This window comes from Pleurodeles waltl, chromosome 3_1 (assembly GCF_031143425.1).
Source record: "Pleurodeles waltl isolate 20211129_DDA chromosome 3_1, aPleWal1.hap1.20221129, whole genome shotgun sequence".
NCBI lineage: Eukaryota > Metazoa > Chordata > Amphibia > Caudata > Salamandridae > Pleurodeles > Pleurodeles waltl.
The window spans coordinates 510,889,985-510,917,071 of NC_090440.1; the positions used below are offsets into that span (position 1 = coordinate 510,889,985).

The following is a 27,087-nucleotide window of genomic DNA, read 5'->3' on the forward strand; positions in this document are numbered from 1 at the left end:
TTCCTGCACCGCCCAGGAGATCTCGTGTTCTGTTACTTGACTTCAGTGGAGGTCTCTAGGCGCTGGATTTACAAACTGAAGCAAACCCAGGAAAACATAGGTCCTGCATTATATCCTATGGCACTTGTAATAATGCAGACAGGATATTCATCACATTTGTGACACAGTACCCATCTGCCAAACTCTAAACCAGGCCCGTAGTTTTCCAAGCCTTTTTATATGTCAGGCTTGACACTCCTGCTATCTGCTTAATACATATTTTATCTTTTATAGAGAATGTGGGCTTTGGGTCAGTCTTCTTAAGCCACTGGCTTCTGTATGTCAACCTTCTTCAGCTAATGCTTAGAGATAAGCCAATCCAATTTTGGCTCCTTCCAAAGCAGTAATTCTCTTTTATTGGCATACAATTTGCTATTTGGTGTGTGATTTCTCATCCAGACAATCCTTGCATTGAAGTTTAGGCAAGATTATTTTACATCTGCAAACTGCAATCAAGCCTCATGCGTTTGATCAGTTGTTTCTTTCACACAAACATCATATACATTTATATAAATGTGTCCAATCTTATTTGACCATAGCAGGCATTTTTATGTATTACCTTTGCCAGCCAGACTATCATGGAAACCTTTTTTTCTTAGCTCAAGATTCCTGTCTGTAAGTGCCCAATCTCAGTTGTGCAAGTTCAGCAATATTTATAATCCTGCCACACTTCAGACAACCATCTTTGGGTCTGTCTGTCCTGCTCTGATGCAGCTGATGCTGCTCCTCTCTCATTTCTTTCTCAGCTGCTAAGCTGACAACTTTAAATTGACTCTCTTGCCCTCCTGACAGTACCCCATGTCCCCTCCTTCTGTCTGGAACACTCACTTTTTTCTCTATTCATGTCCACTGTCCTCATCTCCCCTACTGTCTGTTCCTTTGAACCTGCTCTCTTTCTGCTATTATACCCACTCTCCTTGCACTTTACTGTCACCTTCCCATCTCTCACTTTGTTCTGAGGTCCACAAGCTAATTTCTGTCTTATCTTTTCATTCCTTCTCCCCTCTCTAAGTCCACTCCACTCTTCCCTTGCCAGCAGCTGCAGCTTCTTCCAGGCTATGCATTGTAAACACCAGCTCAAGGGACGTGTCAATGCCATAAATACTACATGGCACAGCACGAGCAGTGAGGCATACCAGTGCTACAGCCGCATGAGTGAATCTATCATTAATGTAAGACAGTGCTGCGTTTGGAGTAATTCGGTTTCTAATGGCACATCTTTGATGATTACAAAATCTGCTTCAGACACAACATGTGGGTTGCTACCATTGTTTACTTGTCCTGATGAAGACCCTATAACTATCGAGATAAGGGGTTGAAACGTTCCCACATCCCACTGTTTTATGTTATTAGTTTGTTCTCTTGTACAGTAAAATTATTGTATATGAGGTCTGTGCTTGTAGAAATGTATCAATTATCAACAGTGGCTAATCCATTGTAAAAAGTTCTTGCACACCTGTATTTTTCTTTGTCATGATTCACTTGCACCACACTGCTTTATTTGGAGCACCTAAACCAAAATTTATTTTCTTGAGTCAGGAAAACGTATGGATTTAACATACAACAAATGCCGTATGTAATCTCCCCTTGAAAAGAAATTGCCATGGAAGATTAAAAATAAAAAGCTGTCTCCAAAGGAGCCTTGTTCTAGTACTTTTTATGTATTGCCCAGAGTCCTAGGGTGACCTCATTTTCGGTTCATTGATGCTACAGAGATTGCAAAGCCTCCGTGCCTGGACTGATGCTGCCATGTGACCCTCTGCTGCTTCCCATTACCAAACCTATAGTTGTGTCTTGCATTCAGTTACAGGCTAGACCTGTTAGCTTTGTTAGTGCTTGTTGAAAATTGCCAGTGATAAAGACTAGGCCAATTCAATTGAAAACAAGTTCCAGAAACAGGGACCTGCAGTGGAAAAAGTACTTCCTCCGCTGGGTGAGAGCTTGCAGCAAGGTGTAGGTAAATGAACAAGAGCACTGATTTGAAGATGTTTTTCATTTATTTAAATGAAGAGTGATCTAGAATCCAAAGTGGGAAGTGCTGTAAACAAATTGCGTATGGTCGCCCAGCACCTATAGGAATGCAGTATACAAGAACGTTGTAAAAAATTACCATGGTCCAAAGTAGTTGTAGGGAAGGCAACTCCATTTGCACATTAAAAACAAATCAGTACACTGCGCTAGTGATAACAGCACAGTGACATAATGTGGCGGGAAAAAGGAACCATTCTTGTGCAGAGTTGTCTTTGTGAAGCATTTTGTCACTTTCTGCCGTAGCCCAACTCTTAGTACTTATCTTAAAGTTTTCAGTGACTATAATGTGCCACTACTCCAAAACAAAAAGCAAAGAGAGATACAGAGCAACAGATGAAATTGCTTTCACACTCTTTTGATCACATTATTGGACATTTGTTGTATATTGCATTACATGCCTTCTTTCTTTTTGTGAACCAAATCAAATCGATGTAGAAGAGCTTTATGGCTCCAATCTTGTAATATCGTGTCCCTCATACTGTGCGGTACGAGCCAAGGACTACAAATAAAAGTAGGACACGTAGGTGGCATTTTCATTGTACAAGCAGGTATGAATAAAGCAGGCCATGTTGCTGAACGCTCTTGATTCACTGAAGTATTTTTGCAGTGAACGAAATAGTAATTTTCCATTTGAAAGACCACCTGCATTATGTTTGTACCGCAATACGGAGTTCATTTTGGTGGGAAAGAAGCAGAAACTTGTTTAAATTTTATTTCACTTTGCCGAAAAAAATATTTGCCCATTTACATGAACATAGCACTTCAAACTGCTATACCTGCGGCCCGGTTTACAAGTTCACGATTCCAGTCTTCAGTTAAGGTGACTACATTGGGGTGTGCAAATTCTGCAATGGTTTTGAAAGAAGTCTTGAATTTGTTAAGCGTTTTAAAAGTGATTTTTTTTAAATTCCCATTCTACTAAGGTTTGCTTAATTGTTGGCATTTGAATTGGTGATATGATTATGTTCCTTTTTCATTTGAAGTGAGCATTTCCTTTGCTGCACTGTAGGTACAATACATGTTCTGTTTTATAATTTGTAGGAATTCAAATTAGTTATTAATTAATATAAATTGTCTTTAGCCTACTTTTTTGTGTCATTTTATATTGTTTTTGATGAACAAGTTTATAGAGAAATATAGCTTGACTATACAGACTCACAGTCCTCATAGAACTCCTGAATCGTATAGCTTGAAAATATCTGAGTCTATCTTGGTTTGTAATCAATACCAACATCTTATGTTCCCCAAAATGAGCTTTTGTGCATGCGGGATTTAGTTACTTTTAAGCACATTTAGGGCTAGATTTAAGAACAATGGCGCTACATTACATGTAGCGCAACTTTTCTTGCGGCCCCTTGCACCTCCCTACAGCCACCATGTGTGCGTCGTATTTAAAATACGGCGCCCCATGACGCAGGGTAGGGGGCGATAGCATCAGAATTTTTTATGCTATTGATATACTGTTCAGGGTTAGCACCAAAATGTTGGTGCTAACCCTGAACAGTACATAGGGGCCCATTGAAAACAATGGCATACCCCCTTTCAACGTCTGCTCTGTGCAGGCATTAAAAATGCTTGAAAAAATGACGCAAAAGAAATCTTTTAGATTTCTTTGTGACATTTTTGCAGCCCCTCCCAATAGGGAAATGCCCCCTTGAATACATTATGTCTGGCACAGGAGCATAATGTGATGGAAGGGGTTACAAAGTGGTGCAAAGTATGAATTGCGCCACTTCGTAAATCTGGTGCTGCGGTTTTCACCTCGGGCCACATCAGTGTAAAAACAAATGAAGCTAATGTGGCACAAGGAAGTGTTACGGGCTCTTAAATCTGCCCCTTAGTGTTATAATGTGATCTGGGTGACAGTGATGCACAGGGAGCATATGGGTCATTTTCTTGTTATGCTATTATTAATATTCATATAGTTAGATTGTTTACAGTTAAGGTATTGCCTATTGATTTGAAATCATTGTACATCTTATCATGTACGTGTTTTCAAAGTCTTTCAAATTATGTACCTCCTTTCTATCCTCAGCACCACCAAATTATGCTGACATTGTCTCTGAAGAAGAATTCTCTAGGCATATTCCTCCATACCCACATCCCCATGATGCTACTTCTCAAAGTGAATTTCAGTTTCCTATGTTTGCCTTGATCCAGGAGTTCCGTTTTCAGCCTCCGCCGCTCTACCTTGAGGTAAATAAAGCATACATCTTGGTGGTTTTAATTTACTAGCTGCTTACGTGCACTGGTGATGCACTACTTTTAGGAGCTGTGCAAGAAGGCCCATTCAGTAGATAGAATATGTAATTTGACACTTGGCTATTCATTAGTGATTATAGTTAACACATGAACCACATTGTGGTAGGACGATGTTTTAGTAACTTGTTTGTTGCTGTTGGTGGAAGAGAAGAGTTGTGGCCATTGCAGAAGTTCACTTTGTAATCATGAATTGCACTTGTTGTTCTGATATCATTCTGTGATTCCTTTCGCAGGTTGATCCACATCCTAGTGAAACAGAGGAACATCAACAAAGAGTTTCATTCATAATCTAAAGCAGATGAAATAATTATTTAATGCAATATGTTTAATTTAAGCATTACTGTTTTGCGTGCCCATGGCTCTACTGTTCTGTTGCAATGACCAGCACAGCAAACCTCTGTTCTGTTGGCCTAAAAGAAAGGCCCTTTGTGGAGGTACACTTAAAGCATCTCAAGACTGCTTCACAGCCAGCAGAAGTGTTCAGTTTGAGCTGGTGTTTGCATGTGGAGCCCACCAGCGCTCTTGTTTTTGGGACCGGCACTTATTGTTCCTCAACAGACTGATCCAGATCAAGAAAAAGAAAAATGCACAAGAGGGAAAGATGGAGGAAAAGAAAGATGGTATATAGTGACAAAAGGAGAAAACGGATATAAAAGGAACACGCAAAAGTGGGATAAAGAGGCTGGGAGTGTCTGGTCGTGGATTAAAGAGGTATAAGGTGGAATCAAGACTACGCACCCTTGGTTTTCTGCCCCTCACTTTTGGTGGTGCCAGTTGCAGGCTTCTGAGCAAAACTTAAGGACCACCGCTTATTCTTAAACAAATTAAGCACTGGCCAGCAGATTCACCCCAGCAGTTGAGTCCAAGAAAAATGATGAACATCAGGCAAGGTGAAACATGATGTTGCAAGAACAAGTGATGTGTGTGTAAGGTGCACAGCTCCAGTTCTAATCTTTGGGCGAAAGGGTCCTTCTAAGAAATATTGGCTCCTACCTTTAATTTTAAGCAACTCAAAGAAAAGACTTAACCCAAAATGAAATCAGAGATTAAATAATTTCAAAGTCTTTGCACTATAGGTCAGAGGTCTTGGAGCAGAATCTAAGCTCTGAAGTTTAGAAACAGCCTGAAGCATCTTTAAACATTTCAATAATTTATCTTTCTTTAATTGGCTAGAAATAGGTAATGTACGTTCAATGTGAAAGTAAAGATTATGCATCTGGGGAAAACAATGTTATTTATATTTTACATAAGACAAACCAAGTGACCTTTCTTGTGTTATGGTTTCATTACATATCTGAAGAGGGAAAACAATCTGCTTTTATTCAGTCCGTATTTAATCTCTTCTTACTTGCTATTTTAGTAGGTTTAGTTATTTAGCGTACTTTTGTTAAGAAGGCATAACATAAAACCTCATGTTATTCTACCTCATGTGAACTTTGGGATATAGCACATAGCTAGATTTGTATGCATCTTTTAAAGAAACAAGTCGGCCTTAGCTGATGAATGTAGCAAGAGAAGCATTCAATCAGATGTCTTTGTACTTTTTGATTATAAAAGCCTCCTCACTTCCCATTTTTATGCTATCAATGAACTGCCTTATCGTCTCTGATGAAGAAGCTATTTTCATTGCTTTTCCAATGTCTTTTTTAACATTAACATTTGCTTGTTTATCTGAAATTTACTGGTTATTTTTTCAATGCAATCTATTAACATATTTCCGAAAGTCTTAATGTGTTCTCTCTTCCCAGACTGATGTTTTATTTTGACCTCCCTTGTGTAAAGTGGACTATACTCTTCTGTTGAAGCAACATCTGATTTCAGACAAAGTTGTTACATTACACTGCCGATGCAAATAGAAATCATAGTATTTTCTTTTTAAAAAGAATGGTAAACTATTTTGAACAGTTGGTTATGCAGAAATGTTTTAGTTCCTGTGCCATAATTTAGTTCTGTTGGACAACCTGTTGGGAATGTTTGTGAATTTAAATGTTTGAATTTAAATGTTTGTGTGCAAAGCACCTATTTAGGGGAATATTCAAGAGCCCTACGGAGTATTTACAAGGTGGCGTTAAGCCACTTTTTGTGGCTTAATGGCACCTAGTAAATACGGCCCCTTCACACACATCACATTGCGTGGAAGGGGTGTGCAATGGGTGTTGTTATAGGCTTGCCACAGCAACACCCATTGCATTTGGATGCTGCCTCAGATTTACGAGTTTTCGTAAACCCGAGACCGCGCCAAAATCTAAAGCCACCCCAAGGATACATTTAGTGCATTTTGCAGCACACATAGAAAGAGCAAATCGCCATTTAAGATTGTTTTTGTGCAGGAAGATGTTCCTTCCTGCACAAAACAATCTCTCCCTCAACTCAGCCATCCTTGCACTGTGATGCGAATGTTGCTGCGTTGTTGCACAGCAGCAAATTTAGCGCCGGCGCAGGTAGAAACAGGGGTGCACCGTATTCTACTTAATATGGCGTATCACTGCATTTTGAAAATGAGGGTGCACAACACTGCCAAATTTGGCACAGCACCATTCACCATAATTTTCTATGAAATCTGGCCCTTAGTGTTTGGCTGATGGCTTTGTCTGTCACAACATGCTGGATATCCTGCCCGCCTTACTACATGTGCATTATATTCTATGGCACATGTAATAAGGCAGACAGGATATCAGTCTCATTTGTGACAGTGTATCCTTTCTCAAACTCTAAAGCAGGCCCAAATTATTATATTGATTCCCATAAATACCAATCAAAATGTTGTCACATCTCAAAGGTTTTGTTAAAAATATTAGCAACAGTCCAAAGCAGCTAAGATTTAAGACGTTTATTCAATTCAGATGTGGCTGGTGCTTCTTTTTTTCTCACTGACAAGCCCATTTGCACTGATAAATTCACAACATTCATTGATGTTCAGGTGGTATAAGTTGCTGATCTGCTGTTCCATTTCTATGTATGTTCAGAAATCAATAGTAATTTCTTCACTCTGTCATTCAGGTGGCAATAAGAAACCCCACGAGTCCAATTCTTGGTTATGGTCTCCAATGAATTTAAAGCTTTAACCAAAAAAATGAATGCACCTTCCAAAAATATTGAGTCTGGGTACGTATTGAGCACCTTCTAGTCTGACACAGACCTGCTTTGGGTTGGCATTATGTGACTTTTGTTGTGTTGGCTGATTAATCCCTGAGCAAATGGTGCCACTTATGCATTACTTGCTTCATTTTCAGTAAAAGGGCGGTTGTCAGCAAGACCCCTCTGGTGGTTTGCACCAGAAACCCAATCAGTAAACCACCTTTTTTTATTTCTAACGACAATAACTTTACGGCCTTTTATTGTGTTTTAAGTTTTTTTTTAATAGCAAACATTTCTGTTACAGTTAAAAGGAAAAAAATATATATAATTACTATACCAAAAAAATAATGTTGAGGAATGGGGTTTCCCTTCATTGTGGGAGTATGACTGAGTAAATGTATTTCTCCCAAAAGCAGAACTGGTGGATTTGGATATAATTTCTAGTTTCAAATGTGAAACACCCCTGTTTCCTCAGTTGTGTCACAAAATGGGTAACAATGAAGCATTTGACCGATTGGTACAATATAGTGGTTTGTAAATCTGAACCCGTAAAAAAATCTCCTCCTATTTCATTCTGTAGAATATCATCACATTTCTAGAGATTTGAAACCAAATCAGAAGTTATTTTGGAGAACAAAATAATAAATCACCTTCATATGTTTCACAGGAAGGTGTTTTGTGTTTATATGTGCATATTACAAGCAAAGTATTTGCCCTATTTCATGCTGCAGTTTATTGAAATAGAGGCAGTACGCTGGACCATTAATCTCCCTGTCCCTCTTGTTTATTACAGATCGAGCACAGCGGCCCAGCTGTGGGACTCATTATTAGACTTACCTTTATTTAATTTAGTAACCCGGTTGTCCCCTAATATGGATGACTTCCAGGGTCTTAGTTTTGATGATAATGTGGTATCTGCTATTTTGCAGGCTCCCTCAATCCTTGGTAGTGATGGATCAGGTCTGTCAGGTATTCTCAAAGAAGACTGGGATAAATTGTCTTCCCTCAAACGAGAACTGATAATGACCATCATGTATGGTACCATCATGACAGAATATCTCAGAGCTAATATTGCTCCTAACGGCTTACTTGTTTCCAATATGCCGAGAATTTTCTTGCAAGATCTCGTTTTCAGGAAGGACTGGGCACAGATTGCCTGGAAGTGCACTAGGGACTGGCTGGTCCTTATCATCAACACCTCAAAACGGTTGGCTGAGTCTATTACTATCCAAATAAATTGGGTAGAAATCATCATTAAGACAACTGTCTTATGGAAATCAATGCCAAATTGAATGAAACTAAAGAATTTCTGACTCATCAAAAAATCACCAAACTCCAGAAAGATATTAACAAGTTTAGTAGAGAAAAAGTATACCCTTACATAAAGGAAGATTTTGAGGTTGACAATCAGTCACACTCTTCGGATGAATCAGTCTCTCCTTTAAAAAGTCTCGTAATTACAGTAGCAGCTCCTCCTCAGATGAGTGGAGCACTGATGATAATATGCCTCAACCCTACCTTAATTTTCCTCAGTACCCTGTCAATCATCCATTTCCCCGGCAGCCACCTTATCCTTTCTTCCAACCCCCCCCCAGGCTCCCCCATAAACCCTATGTGCCTTATTTAGGCCACGGCCGGGGCAGAGGCAGAGGCAGAAGAAGAGGAAGACTTGTTCATTGGAGCAGGTAAGAACCCCAGATGGTGACTCGGAGGCAGGGCAAAAAACAGCCAGTGAGAACTTAGTAGTTAATCTATCAACTAGGTGTTTCTCCCCCGGCGAAACCCATGCCCTCAATAGAGGCTTAGGCTTTGTGCCTACACCTAAAAAAGACTTTTTCCGACTTAACTGCGAACTTTCGCGATTTTTCAGAAATATCCGGCTGCACTTCTCTTTCAGAGATCACCCAATTGAGTCCCAGCTAGATGATTCAGGATTGCAAAAACCATCCACCTTTGTTCCTCCCATCTCTGCCATGCCTTGTGAAGTCCTTGCCTTCGAGAAAGCAGTCTTGTCTGATCTTAACAAACTTCGCCCCAAGCACTCCTTTATTAATATACCCACCAAAGAGAGGAATGCTTTGAAAAATCTAGCAATAGACTATTGTAATTAAACAAGTCGATAAGGGCGGTGCCATAGTCATCATGAATTCTGATGACTACAGGGCAGAATGTATTCGCCTTCTGAGCGATTCCACCTACTACGCTTCGATTCCACAAGATCCAACACCGAGATTACTGATCCAGATTAGGAGTATGATTGAGGAAGCCCGCAACAATCATTGGGTCTCTCAAAAAGAGGCTGAGTTTTTGGATACCATCCACCCTTGAATACCGTATTTTTACTGCCTCCCCAAGATCCATAAAGGCAAGATACCCCCACCAGACCGACCAATACTGTCTGGGATTGGTTCTGTTTTGGAACCCCTATCCATTTTCTGTGATCACTTTTTTCAGCCATTAGTGAAGGGTTCCCTCACCTACCTACAAAATACTAAAGATGTTTTGAATTTGATCGAAACAATCAATTCAACCGTATATGTTCAAGCACTCATAACACTTGATGTAGAGGCTCTGTATACCAACATTCCCCAGGACGCTACTTTACGAGTAGTTGAGAATGCTCTGCTAGAGGGATTCTCCAACTCCTGTATCATTCATCATGGAGTGCACAACTCTGGCCATGACTGAAAACTTTTTTCAATTTGAAAACTCTTTTTTCCATCAGATTAGAGGTACCTCGATGGGAAGTGCCTTTGCACCTAGTCTGGCCTGTTTGTACATGTACGATTTTGAGAAACGATACATACTCCCCACCGACAATCCCTTTCACAAGAACATCATTCTATGGCGGCGGTATATTGACGATGTCTTGATCATTTGGCAAGGAGAGCTAGAGAATGTTACTCTTTTTACAACATGGATTAACACTCTTGATCCCTTCCTGAAATTTACGTCCTCCGTCTCTTCCACACATCTTTCCTTCTTGGATTTAACGATCAGTATAGACAATGGCAAATTGACTTCACACACTTTTCACAAGGCTACAGACCGTAATAGTCTGTTACATTATAATAGTCATCATCCTAAGGCTCTACGGGATAATTTACCCTTTGGACAATTTTTACGCTTGCGCCGTAATTGCAGCACGACTCAGTTGTTTGAGACTCAAGCAAGTGATCTTAAGACCAAGCTGCTAGACAGGCATTGTCCCCTTTCCGTTGTCAAGACTGCATACAAGAGGGCCAGGAAAAATGATAGAGATGCACTATTATGAACTGCCATTAAGGAAACCAGTCCCCCGTCTGACCTGTGTGTCCACATACACTCCGCTGTCCAATAATATTAAAAAACTGATCAACAAAAGATGGTCTATTCTGGTGAGTGGAGGCACAAAGGTACAGCAACCACTTTGTGCATTCAAGAGGACATCTAATATTAAGGATATGGTGGTCCACACCTGACCGCTGAGGGTTCAAGAGACCCCTAAGCAGACTACCCTCTGGAACCTTCCCCCAGTCTCAGGCCACCACCCATGTGGGATGTGCAATGTCTGCACCCTTAAAAGACACCAATTGACTCTTGATCTGGAACCTATTGGCACATGGCGCTTAGTCAAACATACTAACTGCAGCACACGGAACTGTGTGTACATGATCACTTGTCCATGTGGGCTCCGTTACATCGGAATGACTACCAGATCGGTCAAAATCAGGATCAACGAACCCCGGAGTAACATTAGGTGTGGACGTGTCACGACCAAACTGAGTGTGCACTTCGAAGATATGCGCCATGGTCCTGACGTCTTATGGTGGGTTGTCTTAGATGTCCTTGGAGTTATAGGAAACAATTCGGGTTCCCTAGTTGAAGCAGAGCAACGCTGGGTTTTTAAGATAAAGACTCCTTTCCAAGGGTTAAATGATGATATCCCTTGGTCACAACTTTTGCTTTAAGGATCCACTATATCATGACAAACGAGATTATAATTCATTAGACTGGACCGTTTTTTCTGGACTCACTAGGCAGTTTAGAATTCTTAGACCTCCAGCTTTTGTTATCCCTTGACTTTGTCCACTCACAGTCATTTAATATATAATAAGGACGTGGCCTTTGAAAATAGGTCTTTATGACTGTCATGGTGGTATTTTTCTCAAACGTTTCTTCAAACTTTTTGAGGCACAGGATACTTGGGACAGTCATATACCCATACAACGCTTTTGGAGCTGTCTTGTTTTACCATTGATCCTGGGTATTTTTCTTGTCTTGAATATTTTTTTCTCTGGAAGATTTACTTTGGTTACCAATTATGCCATCTTCTTTATCAATCTCCTATTTTTTTAACGGATTTAATCAGCTCTTTAGTAATAATTAATAAGCTACTGGTGTATTTATAGTAAATCACAAACCAATCACAGGTTCCTTTCCTATTCTTTGTCTTAGAATATCCACTGGATATGCTGATATCAGTGAAGGAGTCTGTTTTTACATTATGAGGAACACGGACGACTAAACAACTATCTTGTTTAGTCCGTCCACTCTGTTCTCTATCCAGCCATTGGGGTACGATCAGCGTAGTCCCTTGTTTATTTTTATGACTACCCACGTGACTCGGGCAAGCCTATCACTTGCGCGCGACGAAACCCGACTTCCAGGTTGAAGGACCTTTTTATTGACGTTGTGAAAGCTTGCGAATCACCATGCAGGAACTTTGCCGTGGGGTAGGTCCCCAACGCGTTACTGGCCTTGACATAGTAAGTGCATATTGACAATTTCTCAGTACTGTCCTTTATTGTCATTTGACCCATAGAGACCAACAGTGACATTCCTTTACATTACCGCAGATTTTGAAAGCATGGGATACAAAGGTTTTTTTTTTTTTTTACTACCGCATAGCGCTCTGCACGGGGCTATATACAGTGGGTAGTTGGTTCTGCAGAAAAAGAACCTTAGTTGTTGATGATTAATCAATCGATGAGACTTTCATTTTCCACCAGTATATTTAATCTGTAGCACTCCAGAAAACCTTGATAAGATGAAATACTTAACTGTTTTGACAATATTTTCTTCTTTCTCTGCCCCAGCCCTTCCTTCCCCCGTGTCATATCACTACTTTAGAAGTTGACACACCTGTATTTGACCTTTATTATTAGGGTTGGTTACCTTAGCAGTAGGTTTGAAAAGCCCAGACGCCCTTGTTTTGTGCTGATATAAGGTCATTATCATCATTATCGGTTTCCAAAGTTATTTGTGGTTACAACACTACATACATGTAGCATCTTTGTTTCTAGAAGTTGCACAAATGTAACTTTGACTATCTATATTTGATATAATTTTATTTAGTGTACCAGTTGCCTGGCAAGTGATTCCTAGGGAGCCATTTCTCATAATTTGGGAGGGTAAGCTTGCTAGTTCTATATGATGCTTTTCCCACAATACCACTGAGCACTTTTTGCACTTTTTATTCACTGGTTGTTTTTTCACACCATTGTGTATATTGAATGCTGTGATAAACGCTTGTCATTATTTTTGCTTTGTTGTCCACAGGGCGACCACCCAGACTAGACTTACTAGACATGCAGTCTGTAGAGTGAGTGAACGGAGCCTAGTAGACATACATTCTTACACACATGTAGGTTTCTCATTTCTTTGGGATGGAGAAGCAATCTTGATTTTTATGTCCCGAGGAAGCATCACTGGATCTTTTTGACCAACGAAACGTGAAACATGTTGACCCACTAGTGAGGGCGATAGGTAATTTCCTTCCCTCCACACAACTGACCAGTTAGAGAGGGGGCTAGGTAATGTCCTCCCTTCTACGTGATTTACATTGAGAGACTGGTTGAACATTATTCCTTTCAACACACTCCACCTATTTCCTTTAATCTTGGCCTTAACCTCTTGCCCATTCAATAAATTTATGAGGATAAACTCAGTTTTCAACCAATTTTATTTATTTTTTCTTGCTCTCCTTTATTTGTTCAATCTTGTGAGATGGCATCTCCTGCCTCATCATTTTCTAAAGGCACCTAAGGAGTGAATAAGATCCCCGGCAAAGAGCCCCCTTTATGGGGGGGCCCGTCAGGCATTGCAGCGCCGGTCTGATGAGGAGCATGCCCAATGATGAAGCATGACATCCATTGGGGATGTGTGAGGGTTCTTGCCCCTAACTATAGGATTGCCCTGTGTCTTCGTCTTCTTTCTGGAACAGTGTACCTAATACTTTTGTACGGGAGGCAGTACACTGGATCCGTAATCTCCCTGTCCCTCTTGTTTATTACAGCTTATTGAAATAAATCAACAAACCTGGGTGGCTGTAAGTAGAAAAACGTGCACAAACATACCATAAACAGGTTTGTCAACTGTAGTTAAGAGATTTATAAATGGGTTTTAATGTGGCTATTTTACATTAATAATCAGATGTAAATGGCAGATAAATTAATCGTCCATTCCGTGAAACGTATTTACTTATCCAGTAACAACTGTCTGAGTTTGCTTAAAACCTCAATGTTTATTTTATTGTTTAATTACAATTAGTTGCTGGATAAGACAGCCTCAGACATATTGGCTCAACAGCAGCAATGGATTTGCCTTTAAAAATGCACTCATAAATCATAATATTAACACAACAATGTAGGCTTCATACTTTTCCCATCTCTAATAGACAATAGTTTTTCACTATTTTATGACTGCTGACTTTTCCACAGTACGTGTATAGGGAAAAATGAAAAAACACCTCTTCATGAATTGTTTTCCATAAATAATATCACAGACACACTATTTGGTATCAAGTAGCACTAACTTATGATTTATTAGTCTGGCTAACGCTTACAAATATGACTGCAAACAAACTGAATTCTGTAAACTTGAATGTTGATTCTTAATTCGTTTTATGTTCTCTAAACTATTGACAGGGAAGCTGTGGCCTTTTTTGTGCGATTTTTTTTAATGTTTTTAATCCATTTGAAATTAAAATGGATGTTATAGCATGTTTATGAATAAGAAAAGGTAGCTACAGAGTGATCCTTTTTACTCATTGCCGAGCACTGTATGGAAACATTTGCTGATAAGACAGTACAACAGTGAAATGAGAAACAAACATGCTACTATAATGTATTGTATTTAATTGCTGAGAATATTCAATATGTATACAGATTGAGCCCTATGGGTTCTTCCTTTGCTAATAAAAAAATTTAATGTAAAAAACAATATTGTTGTCATTCACAATATTATTTAAAAAATTACTTAATTTTTTTAATTCCAGCAGTATACTTTACATTATTCTGAACTCTAGCATTCCTGTAAGCTCTTCTTTTGTCGGTGTTATAAGTCAATTCTGTTTCTGTAACTAATATCCATTTATGCAATTGAACAGACTCTTACGCCAATGATAGATGACTAGTTTAGTCAGATTGAAGTACTTTATATAGCAAATGGTCATTAATTCATAGCTTAATTTACATTGGGTGGATACATTTCCTAGTATGATAGTTTGGTTAATGAGTTACCACGCCATTAGTGAGACTCAGGTTTGAGAGTAGGAGAGTATGTAGGGTTTCAGGGCAGTATTGAAAGCTGGTAAGAATGAAGGGCCCTTAGATCTGCTGGGAGGGTGTTGTACGTAGGTAAGGTGAATGGAAGGCAGATGACCCACAAGAGCCCTAGTAACATCCATGAAGTTCAGGTTTACTGACCGTAATATTCAAATGAGAGAATGCATATATATATTTGTATTTATTCAGCAATATGACATTTAGAATGGAAATGTTTTACAGTAAAATAGGATTAGTACATAGTATCTTGATCAAGTGGGTGTTTAATTGAAACCTGGGTTTAGAGTATATGATGGAAGTTGCAAATGGTATTTTTCTGTGTGTGTGTGTGTGTGCGTGTGTGTATATATGTTTGATGGCATGTGTAGCTGCAGATACACGTGCTGTGCATACGTCTGCCATCTAGTGTTGGGCTCGGAGTGTTACAAGTTGGTTTTTCTTCGAAGAAGTGTTTTCGAGTTACGGGATCGAGTTACTCCTCCTCTTCGGCTCCATTGCGCATGGGCATTGACTCCATGTTAGATTGTTTTCTTTCCGCCATCCGGTTCTGACGTGTTTCCTTTCGCTCCGATAGTTCGATTCGGAAAACCTTGAAAACGCTTCATTTCTCATCGGTATTGTTTTCAATCGCATTACACCTTCTATCGACGCTTCAGTACTATCGGAACAAACATCTTTACTCACCCTTCAGGGCACGCGCGCCCAACGCGGGCCTGGTCGGGCCGACCGCGGGGAAGCCTCATGGATCGGACTCCATTCTTATTCTGTCCTCGGTGCCACGCTAAATTCCCTTATACAGACCAACACCTCATCTGTAATCTCTGCCTTTCCCCGGACCATTGGGGAAAAAAATTGCGAGGCCTGCAGATCCTTTCAGTCGAAAAATAAATTTTGGGACAGAAGGGCATGGAGGTTTGAGATGGCGTCAAAAAGCTCCGAACATCTTGACATCAAAGAGGAAGAGATCATGCAGACCGCAGTCTCTGTTCGAGGATCTGACTCCGACCAGGATTCCAAGGATGCCGACCGTCACGGCAGGACAGCACATGAGTATGCCTGCCTCTGTAACATCTAAGCCGAAACATAAGGCCTTGGGGACGCCACTGCTGGAAGGCCATGGCTCGACCCGAAAGATGACACTCGGTGACCAACCCACCAGTTCAGCACCGAAAAAGGCCACTCCTCCGAAGCCATCTGAGTTGAGCTGAAGCTCCGACTCCGAACCGAGCAAACAGAGCTCTTCCGAGTCCAAATCTCAAACTTTTTCGGAGCCGAGACCATCCTCAACCCCATCTTTTTCGATACCGAAAACACCAGCTTCGGAGCCGAAAAGACCTGGTTATACTGAAGAGCATGGACTTTCAAAAACACCTAGAGAAAGCCATACAACTACTGAGGAGGACTCACAAATACAACCAATCATGGAAGTAATGGATGAAAGGCAAGCCAGGATTCATATCCATAAAGAAACTGGCAGAATTTTAACTGCACCTCCTCCAAAGCCAAAGAGGAAATTAGCCTTTCAGGAGGAATTGGATACTACACTGCCTCCAGCTAAAGTGCCAAAAACAAAAGAGAGACCTCCACCTCCCCAATTTTCTCCTCCTCAGTCTCCTCCTCACTCTCCACACATACATATCTCTCCTCCTACCAGTCCTACACCAATGCAGTCACCATCACATTCATTTGATTCGCAGCAGGACAATGTGGATCTGTGGTATCTTTATGATCCAGAACGCATTCCGGACAATAACCCAGATTGCTATCCCTCTAAGCCTTCACCACCAGAGGATAGTACAGGCTACAATCAAGTGATAGCTAGGGCGGCAGCATACCATAATGTCACCATGCACACTGAACCATTAGAGGACAATTTTCTGTTTAATACACTCTCCTCCACGCATGCAACATATCAGTCGCTCCCTATGCTCCCCGGCATGCTAAAACATGCTGATCAAATATTTAGCAAGCCTGTAAAAGCAAGGATAATTACTCCTGGAGTAGAAAAGAAATATAAGCCACCTCCTTCCGATCCCCTCTATATTACTCAGCAACTACCTCCGGATTCAGTAGTAGTAAGCGCTGCCAGGAAGAGGGCAAACTCACAGTCGTCAGGTGATGCACCCCCACTAGACAAAGAGAGTAGGAAGTTTGATGCTGCAGGGAAAGGGGTGGCATCTGAAACAGCCAACCAGTGGAGAATAGCCAACTCAGAGGCGTTGTTGGCTAGATATGACAGGGCCCATTGGGACGAGATGAGATATAATCCAGCATCTCCCCAAAGAACAGCAAAGGAGAGCACAGCAGATAGTGGAGGAAGGGCAAGCCATCACCAACAATCAGATTAGGTCTGCCCTAGACCCAGCAGCTACAGCTGACAGAAGCATCAACACAGCTGTAACCATAAGGAGGTGTGCACTATACACCACACAATACAGGGGATCCTTTCGCAAACCCCAGTTTAGAGGTGGATTTGGGGCTCAAACTGCAGAGGCATCCACATCACAGCCAAAGCCGGCCTTCCAACCTCAATACCAACGAGGTGGTTTTAAAAGCACATATAGAGGCCAGTACACCAGAGGCAGGGGAAAATATCAAACACCTAAACAAGCCTCACAGCAAAGTAAACAGTGACTTGTGCCATTCCTTTCCAATCCACACCTCCCCTGTGGGAGGAAGACTGCATGAGTTCCACAACAATTGGCTAAAAATGACCACAGACAACTGGGTATTATCAATTATCCGCAATGGCTACTGCCTAGAATTGATACAAACTCCACCAAACATTCCACCAAAACCACATATCGCTCTGTTACAGGAAGAAGTCAAATCTCTATTACTTAGACAAGCAATAGAAGCCGTGCCACAAAATCAAGTAGGCATAGGAGTTTAATCGCTGTATTTCCTCATTCCCAAAAAGGATGGCACCCTAAGGCCAATATTAGATCTCAGGACCCTCAATCTTTACATCCTGTCAGAACACTTTCACACGGTAACTCTACAGGATGTTATCCCACTACTTCAAAAACACGATTTCATGGCAACATTAGACCTCAAAGATGTGTATTCTCATAGACCCATCCATCCTGCGCACAGAAAATATCTCAGGTTTGTCATTCAAGGAAAGCACTATCAGTTCAAGGTGTTACCCTTTGGAATAACAACAGTTCTAAGGGTATTCACAAAGTGCCTATCGGTAGTCGCAGCCTACCTAAGAAGGCAACACATACATGTCTTTCCGTATCTAGACGATTGGCTCATAATATCAAAAAGTCATACGCAGTGTCAAAATCATACGCATTATGTAATACAAACCCTGCACACGCTAGGGTTCTCAATAAATTACCAAAAGTCACAACTACAGCCTGCGCAAATACAACAGTATTTAGGGGCAATACTAAATACTCAAAAAGCACTTGCAAGTCCGAATACGCAGAGAATACAAGCATTCCAGAATATAATAGCACAAATACAGACAGGTCAACAGTACACTGTCAAATTTGTCATGAAAATATTAGGGATGATGGCATCATGTATTGCAATTGTTCCACATGCAAGACTAAACATGTGGCCCTTGCAACAGTGCCTTGCACAACAATGGTCACCTCAACAATCACAACATCCAAAGACAAAGGGATGCCCAACACAAACAGCTACACATAAATCACTTAGAGTTGTTAGCTGTGTTCCTAGCACTCAAAGCCTTTCAGCCTCTCCTCATTCACAAAAATGTCCTGATCAAAACAGACAGCATGACTACCATGTATTAACTAAACAAACAGGGAGGGACACATCCGTCCCAACTCTCCCTTCTAACTCAAAAAATTTGGAAATGGGCAATACACAACCAAATTCACCTGGTAGCACAGTAAATTCCAGGGATACACAACCAATTAGCAGATGTTCTTAGCAGAAATCATCAACAGACACACGAATGGGAGATTCACCCTCAAGTACTTCAAAAATACTTTCAACAATGGGGAACACCAGACATAGATCTGTTCGCCACCAGCAAAAACGCAAAATGCCAAAACTTCGCATCCAGCTACCCAAAGCCCTATCCAAGGGCAATGCTCTATGGATCAATTGGTCGGGGATATTTGCTTACCCTTTTCCCCCTCTCCCACTCATTTCATTTCTAGTCAACACAACAAATTGCGTCAAAACACGCTCAATCTGATACTCATAGCGCCAACGTGGGCATGTCAGCTGTGGTACACAACACTATTAGACCTGTCAGTAGTACCACACTCCAAACTCCCAAACAGACCAGACCTGTTAACACAAAACAATGGGCAGATCAGGTACCCCAGTCCCAACACACTCAATCTGGCGATTTGGCTCCTGAGGTGGTAGAATTTGGGTATTTACAACTACCAACAGAATGTATGGAAGTAATTAAGCAAGCAAGAAAACCCTCTGCTAGACAGTGCTATGCGAACAAATGGAAAAGATTTGTATATTACTGTCAATCTAAAAAATTGCCCCCCTTTCAGCATCAATACAAGATATTTTATGCTATTTACTTCATTTACAAAAATCAAATTTATCATTCTCTTCCATAAAAATACATCTCACTGCAATTTCCGCATATTTGCAAAATGTACAGCACAGCTCTTTATTTAGAGTACCTGTTATCAAAGCCTTCATGGAAGGCTTAAAACGCATCATTCCACCCAGAACGCCTCCAGTTCCTTTGTGGAATTTAAACATAGTGCTTACGCGACTTATGGGCCTACCATTTGAACCTATGCACTCATGTCAAATACAATTCTTAACATGGAAAGTTGCCTTCCTAGTCGCAATTACATCATTGCGAAGAGTTAGCGAAATTCAAGCTTTCACTATTGAGGAACCGTTCATACAAGTACACAAGCATAAAGTCGTACTACGAACTAACCCTAAATTTCTTCCTAAAATAGTATCACCTTTTCATATCAATCAAACAGTGGAACTACCAGTCTTCTTCCCACAGCCAGATTCTGTGGCAGAAAGAGCTCTACATACATTAGACATTACAAGAGCTCTAATGTACTACATAGATAGAACAAAACCATTCAGGAAATTAAACAGCTATTCATAGCTTTTCAAAAACCTCATACTGGTAACCCCATTTCAAAACAAGGTTTAGCAAGATGGATAGTAAGATGCATCCAAACATGTTACCTTAAAGCTAAAAGACAACTCTTAGTTGCTCCTAAAGCACATTCCACAAGGAAAAAAGGTGTTACAATGGCCTTTTTAGGAAACATACCAATGGCTGAAATATGTAAGGCAGCTACTTGGTCTACACCACATACATTTACTAAACACTTTTGTGTAGATGTTTTAGCAGCACAGCAAACCACAGTAGGTCCAGCTGTACTAAGAACATTATTTCAAACAACTTCAAATCCTACAGGCTAACCACCACTTTTATGGGAGGACTAACTGCTTTGTAGTCTATGCACAGCATGTGTATCTGCAGCTACACATGCCATCGAACGGAAAATGTCACTTACCGAGTGTACATCTGTTCGTGGCATGTTCCGCTGCAGATTCACATGCACCCTCCCACTTCCCCAGAAGCCTGTAGTCATTTAAGTTAAACAGTACTTGTACATATGTACATATTTATATATATATTTAACATTCCATTAGCATGGACATCTCTTTTCTTTATACTCTAGCACTCCTACGTTATCCTCTGCGGGAAAACAATCTAACATGGAGTCGATGCCCATGCGCAATGGAGCCGAAGAGGAGGAGTCACTCGATCCCATGACTCGAAAACACTTCTTCGAAGAAAAACAACTTGTAACACTCGAAGCCCAACACTAGATGGCAGACGTATGCACAGCATGTGAATATGCAGCAGAACATGCCACGAACAGATGTACACTGGGTAAGTGACACTTTCCATATATATATATATATATATATATATGTACATATACTAGAATATAAAACCACTCAAACCTTCATATTTGTTTTGTTTTTAAACTATATGGAACCTTTACATTTTTACAGTGGGTGAGGGCTTTGAGGGGGTCCGAATCAACTAGTCAGAATCAACGTTTGCCCTGCAGTGCCAAGCGATAATTCTTTAGGGCGGATTTGAATTCCTGGATGGAGGACCAGCTTTGCTGTTAGAAGGAAGCACGTTCCAGTGAACTGGCCTAATAGTAGAAAGAATCAGAATATAGATGGCGCACTGGCTTGTTTGGCTGAGACTATAAGAGTGTGTTTGGAAAATCTCAGGTATCTGGTAGGATTATAACAGTAAAGAATGCTAGCAGGGTACTGAGGCTAGAGTAGCTTTCAAGATGAGTGTCAGTAACTTGTAAGTGAGACTACTTTTTTTATGATTCCAACCAGGCTGTTAATGATAGGCCTAGATGGGCTAAACGTAGTGAAATTTTACAGTGCTGTTGTATTAATGCTTATGATCTTGTACAGTGTGGCAAATGAGTTATTGGGTCAACCCAAATGCAGATTCATACTAGGAAACCCAGTTTTCTGTGAACAATAGAATTAATGATTTGGCTGTGTGGAATAAGATGAATGGTCTGATTTTACATATCCCCAGTAATTGGTACCAAACTGCAGTAGAAGTGGCAGTGGCAGCAAGGACGAATTCCAGTCACATTGAAAAATATAGAGAATGTAGATATTTATGGCAGAGTGGGCAAATGCCAAGAGGAAGATTGATAGGAATGAGTAAAGAGACTGAGACACAAGTGCAGTAGAGGGAAGAATGTATAAGGCTTTTGTCTCAGAAGAATTCAGCTTGCATGATCCTGTTGCCTTATATTGACCATAGTCTGCGGAATATTCTGATATTTATGTATGAGTGAATCGCAAGAGAGAGTATCTGTAAGGTATTGTGGACATTCGGGGAGTGATGACATTTCTCTGATGCTGGTAGATAGCTATTTGTCTTCAGTAATGCAGTATTGGCCGGAAGTGTAAGAGATTGTAAAATAAGTATGGATTATTTGATGGGGACTCATTGTTTCAGAAGCGGATACTTTCTCAGTGTCTATGGTCTGTATGAGAATTCATTAAGCCAGAGTCCATGATGTTAGTATAGAAGAGATCTGAGGCTGTAAGTGAGACAAAATCTGTATTAGATCCCAGTGTAGAAATATTATGCCCGGGATCAGGTTTTCAACCACTTCTCATTATTCTTGTGGGATCTTCATTGATAATTATAAGCATTAGAATTACTCCCACTGTATACATGGACCATAGATCACTTTATAGCCACTATCTCAAAAAGACTGAAGAGTCCAGCATGGCCAAATGCAGAAGGGCAACCTCAAAATCATCTCAATACAAGGTTTTCCAAACCATAGAGTATTTAGAAAATCATATACTCCTTCCAAAAACTGCATTGAGCACCTATATAAGAAGCTGATACCTAACGTGGCCAAGTAGTGAGTAAAAGAGCAGCTTGATCACTTTTTACATTGACAGACAGTATAGAGTGCCCTCTCAATTTACAAACACTGGCAGTTACCTTCAAAGTACGTTTTTTCCATCTCATGTGAGTGTAGGCCTGGAACACTCTTTTATTGCTTCTTCACATTTTTTCTGATTTTTTTTTTTTCTCTCAGGTTTTTAAATTTTCACTTGGCAGCTTTATCATCATTGAAGTTGTATGAGGTGTTTTCTTGCCTTTTTCTCCTGTTTTTTTCTGTCATCATGCCTTTACTTTTTGTTTAAGTGCCCGTCATGTTCTAGAAAAAAGGCTGACTGAGATCCACACAGGTGTGTGTGGTCTGTCTCCCATTCTCTCTGTAAAGTAGTTGGAGTTCTGCTTGAAAGTATCTTGAATGACATCAAATGATAGAGACTGTGGGGGTATTTACATGGTGTCCAAAGAGTAGAAAAGGAGTGACAAGGCCGTAAATGACCATTCAGTTTCCACTGTGACTGTGCTTTCAACTCCTAATCACTCTCACTAAGTGAAAGCCATGGAGAAGTTGAGAAAGGAATCAAAAAGAAAACATTACCATTGACATTTCCATTGACATTGGCCTTCTTGGTCTGCAAAACGTATTACCCAGACGTTCATTGCTGAGGACTAATTGGCTTTTCTGACCAATATAGAAACAGTCAAAACCAACAACAGACAAGCAAGTCTTTAACATCGCAGCAGTCTCGAGCACCATCTGCTTCACATTTGCTATTGCTCCATTCAGCATCACTGCATCAATCAGTGTCATACCTGTCAGCTTCAGGACATTACTCAATGTCCCACAAGTTGACATTGAGGTTTTCAACAATAAGCCTATAACTGGGGACAGCCCAGTCACATAAGCGGCTGAGATTGTCACTATCACTTTGCCAACTGCCACAACCTCTAAGACCTCCTCTTTTTGTAATTCCATCGAAAGATCCATAACAAGTTTCTTTGCAGCCTCTTAATCTGCCCCCACCTGCTAAAGGCAAACCTGTCTCTAGACAGAGCTGGATGTTTCCTATTGGAAAGAACACCACCAAAATGGCCTCCTTTGGTCATTCTTGTCCATAAAGGGATCTAAATGCTCATTTGTACGCTAAGTAAGAGTAGATGCAGTTGATCTCTTTCTCATTCCCTAACAAGATTTTCATACTCAAGTGTAAAGGTGTCCTTGTACCTCTCTGTTACAGTTTGGATTTCCTTAAATAGATTTTTGCCAAGTTGCTACATTGTTGCTGAAAAAAAGATGTCTCCTCCAAGGAAATCGGGATTTAAGCTGTTTAGAAATCTTTGCGCCTTCAAATGCAACCTGAGGATTACAGTTTGGATGTTTCGAAGATTTGGGCACAGGTTTTTCTTTTGAGGAAGGCAGCAATATCAACAGCAGCAGCAACAATTGTCCAATCCGCTCTGTAGGAGTTATAGGGGTGTGTGCCGTGGAAAACAGCATGGAGTCGTTCATCTGCCTTTCTTCTCTTCTTCCATCGCTATTCAAAAACAGACATAGTTTCACCTACTTGGTGCATGCTGTGCCAGTGGGAAGAAGGTTGTCCCATTTTCTACCACAGTGGAGGTCCATAACATCGGACCTGTGGCTTTTAAGTGTAGTAGAGAATGGGTACGCCCTACCCTTCCAGGAATTTCCCCACCTTTTCCTCCCCAACAAAGTTTTTGTTCAGAGGAACATCTTCTGCTCCTTCATTAAGAAGGCCAGTCCCTTCTTCGAAAGGCCACAGTGGAGTTGGTTCCAGAGAATGAACAGGGTCAGGGATGCTACTATCTGTACTTCCTGATTACCAAAAAGGACAGCTGTTTGCGTCCGATCCTAGACCTCAGGGTTTTGAATTGGTTTCCCAAACAGGAAAAATTCAAAATGCTGACCCTGGCACAGGTGCTTCCTGCGCTGGACAAGGAAAACTGGATGGTTTCAATCGATTTGCAGTATGCATATTTTCACAATCCCATTCTGCAGTCGCACAGGAAGCATCTCCGCTTCACGATGGGGGTCTCAACATTACCAGCTTGCAGTCCATCGGTTTGGTCTTAATTCCGCACCTCGAGTCTTCACGAAGGTGATAGCGGTAGTCGCAGCACATCTCAGAAGGTGGGGAGTACCCGAACTCCCTTACCTGGACGATTGCCTGCTCAAAGCGAAGTCTCAAGATGGTGTTGTCACTTTCAGTTGACAACTCAGTTGTTGTACAACCTGGACTTTTCCATCAATGTGCCCAAATCTAACCTAGAGCCCTGTCAGCACACCCTGTTCATAGGAGCAGTATTGGACACTACAGTAAATTGTGCCTACCCTCCTCCTCAGAGGATTTGGGTTATTCAGGCTGGTTCCGACGTTTAAGAGTTGAGCACTGGTTCCATTCCTGAAGGTCTTGCAACTGCTCGATATGATAGCCTCCTGCATTCTGTTGGTCACCGAGTACGCAGGCATATGAGGGCCATCTAGTGGTGCCTCGCTAGCAGCAGTTTCAACACAACGGAACATCTCAGAGTCAGTCAAAATCTCCAGAGACACTGCAGTGGATTTTCAATGGTGGTGTGTGGGTGCCAGTCTATCTCAAAGGAATCCGTTTTGTTCTCCACCTTCAGTGACAACAGTGATCACGGATGCCCCCACTCTGGAGTGAGGAGCATATCTGGGGGACCTGGAGGTCAAAGGATTTGCTAAAAAGTTCCAAAGTAGTTATTGTGTTTTTGAAAGACAATCCTAACAGAAGCTAAGGATTGACAAGTTCAGACTTCTGCTTAAACCAACCTCGCGTACCCCGGATGATGTCTTTAAGTGCTTTATTATGTCTTTCTTGCTGAGCAGGTGCAGTGACCTCAGCATTGCCTTACCATTATCAATGCTTAGTTGTGAAAATGCCCTTTGCTCTTGTTATTACATATCAACATTAATCTGTGCACTCAGCTCACTCTCCAAACACCAATCTTTGAGACAATTACTGCACTGCCCTGGCAATGTTGGAAGTAAAATGCTGCAGAATATTTATGTAAATATTGTCCGCACACAGGCAGTTATCGTTATCACAAGCCAAGTCAATCAATATCAAGCCTTTGGGTCATAGTACACTCAGAAACACTCAGTACAACCATAAATCATTCATTGATAGAATAAACGGATCATTATTATAGTAATAAATCATTAATCATAGTGATTGGCATCACAGTGATCTCATACAGTCTTTAGAAGTTTTCGTTTTAACCTTCGACATAGAGGGTAACCGTCTCTGATGTTAGGCTTAACTCCCTATCTTGGGTGTCCTATGTGCCCTGCCATCCGACCGGCCTGGGCTGCAAGTGCTATGTACAATGTATTCCTGCTAGCTGGCTTACCCTGCCATGAGGCATCCCAAAGCAAGTCCATTAAGTCTTCCACCCCTCGTGACTGGGTGTGGCTTTTCATTAGTCTTTGAGGAGACCGCCTGTAGGGCTTATGTCCCCAGGCAGCTCCCCCGCTGTCTACTTCCATTACTTTTTTTTTTGTTTTGTTTTTTAAACAGCCCACCAAGATCATTGCTCCCTGGAGGTTTGCCCAGAATATCTCCATGCCAGCTTTGGATAGGTGCACACCATCTTCATCAGACAACTTCGGGCGTCTCAGGTTGATCAACCCATTCCTTATTCTTTCCCCACCATTAGCTCTGCAAAACTTGATTGCCGCCACATTCAGCTTTCTTCTTGATTTCTCTAAGGCCACCCCAGATGAGACTCCCCTCCAGTGACCCTGGGGGATGCTTTCTGACCACATTAGTGCACCACCGAAGAGTTTCACAGCTTCATTAAGCCCTGACCTTATCTGTGCCAGCATAATTATTCTTCCCAACCACGCACGGTCATTGCCCCCAGGTGGATAATCAGCATGTAAGGAGGAGGCTTTTCTTCCTTTCATCTCTTCAGCATAGTTAACAACTGCTTCCATCTAATGTCAGGGAGGCCTATCCAGCTTATAAGCATACTACGGGGCCCTCTTTCCTACCTGAGTCTGCTTCCACCAGGAACGGATACTTCTCACGTACGAATGACCAGTCACCCAGACCAACAGATGGCCACCACCTGTTGAGTCAATGAAAAAGCGTGGGTAGGCCGGTTGAGGAAGCTGGAGGTGGGAATTGCAGTCATTTGTGTATTAGGGGGTCTGCATGAGAGGGCCCTGGAGGTGCGGTCTAACATAAGCCTTATATGCCGTTAACCACCATCTTCCTATTGCCATGATTCTTTTTTCCTTGCTGCGCCGCTGATGTTACCACCCCTGTCTTGAAAGAGTGTGTGCCAAACCTCGCAGCCGGTATCCAAGCTTTCGGACGACAGGCCAAATAACCCCTTGTTAAACAAACTAGGTACCACAAAACGCACACCAGGTACACCCATTGTCTTTTCTGGACTCAATCCGTGTTTTCTCCTTGTGTCCTCTATAAGTATGCATGAATTGCCTGCCTATGTCTTGGATGGGGCCACCAACTTGCTCATCCGGAATGCACTAAATAACACTAATATGAAAGCAGACTGCAATAACCTTGTTTCGATGTGTCTGCTGGCTATTACTTCCACTGTCTCTAGTAGCTTGCTCAGCTGTGGAAAATCTGTGAGAAGCCTTGTGTCCCAGCTGGGGCCCTCCAGGTGTTTCGATCCTCTCATTGCTGCCCTTAAATAGTGTGAGCCTGTAGGATC

At 41.3% G+C, this 27,087-nt stretch overlaps 1 protein-coding gene across 1 annotated transcript in view; it reads left to right on the forward strand.

The window, feature by feature from the left end:
• ARRDC4 (arrestin domain containing 4) overlaps positions 1-14,574 on the forward strand; it is a 185,193-nt gene extending 170,619 nt beyond the window's left edge. The window contains exons 7-8 of the mRNA XM_069222765.1: positions 4,106-4,266; positions 4,566-14,574. Coding sequence (XP_069078866.1) covers positions 4,106-4,266; positions 4,566-4,625 — 221 coding nt within the window. The 3' untranslated portion in view covers positions 4,626-14,574. The remainder of the gene's footprint in view (positions 1-4,105; positions 4,267-4,565) is intronic.
• Positions 14,575-27,087: the final 12,513 nt, after the last annotated feature.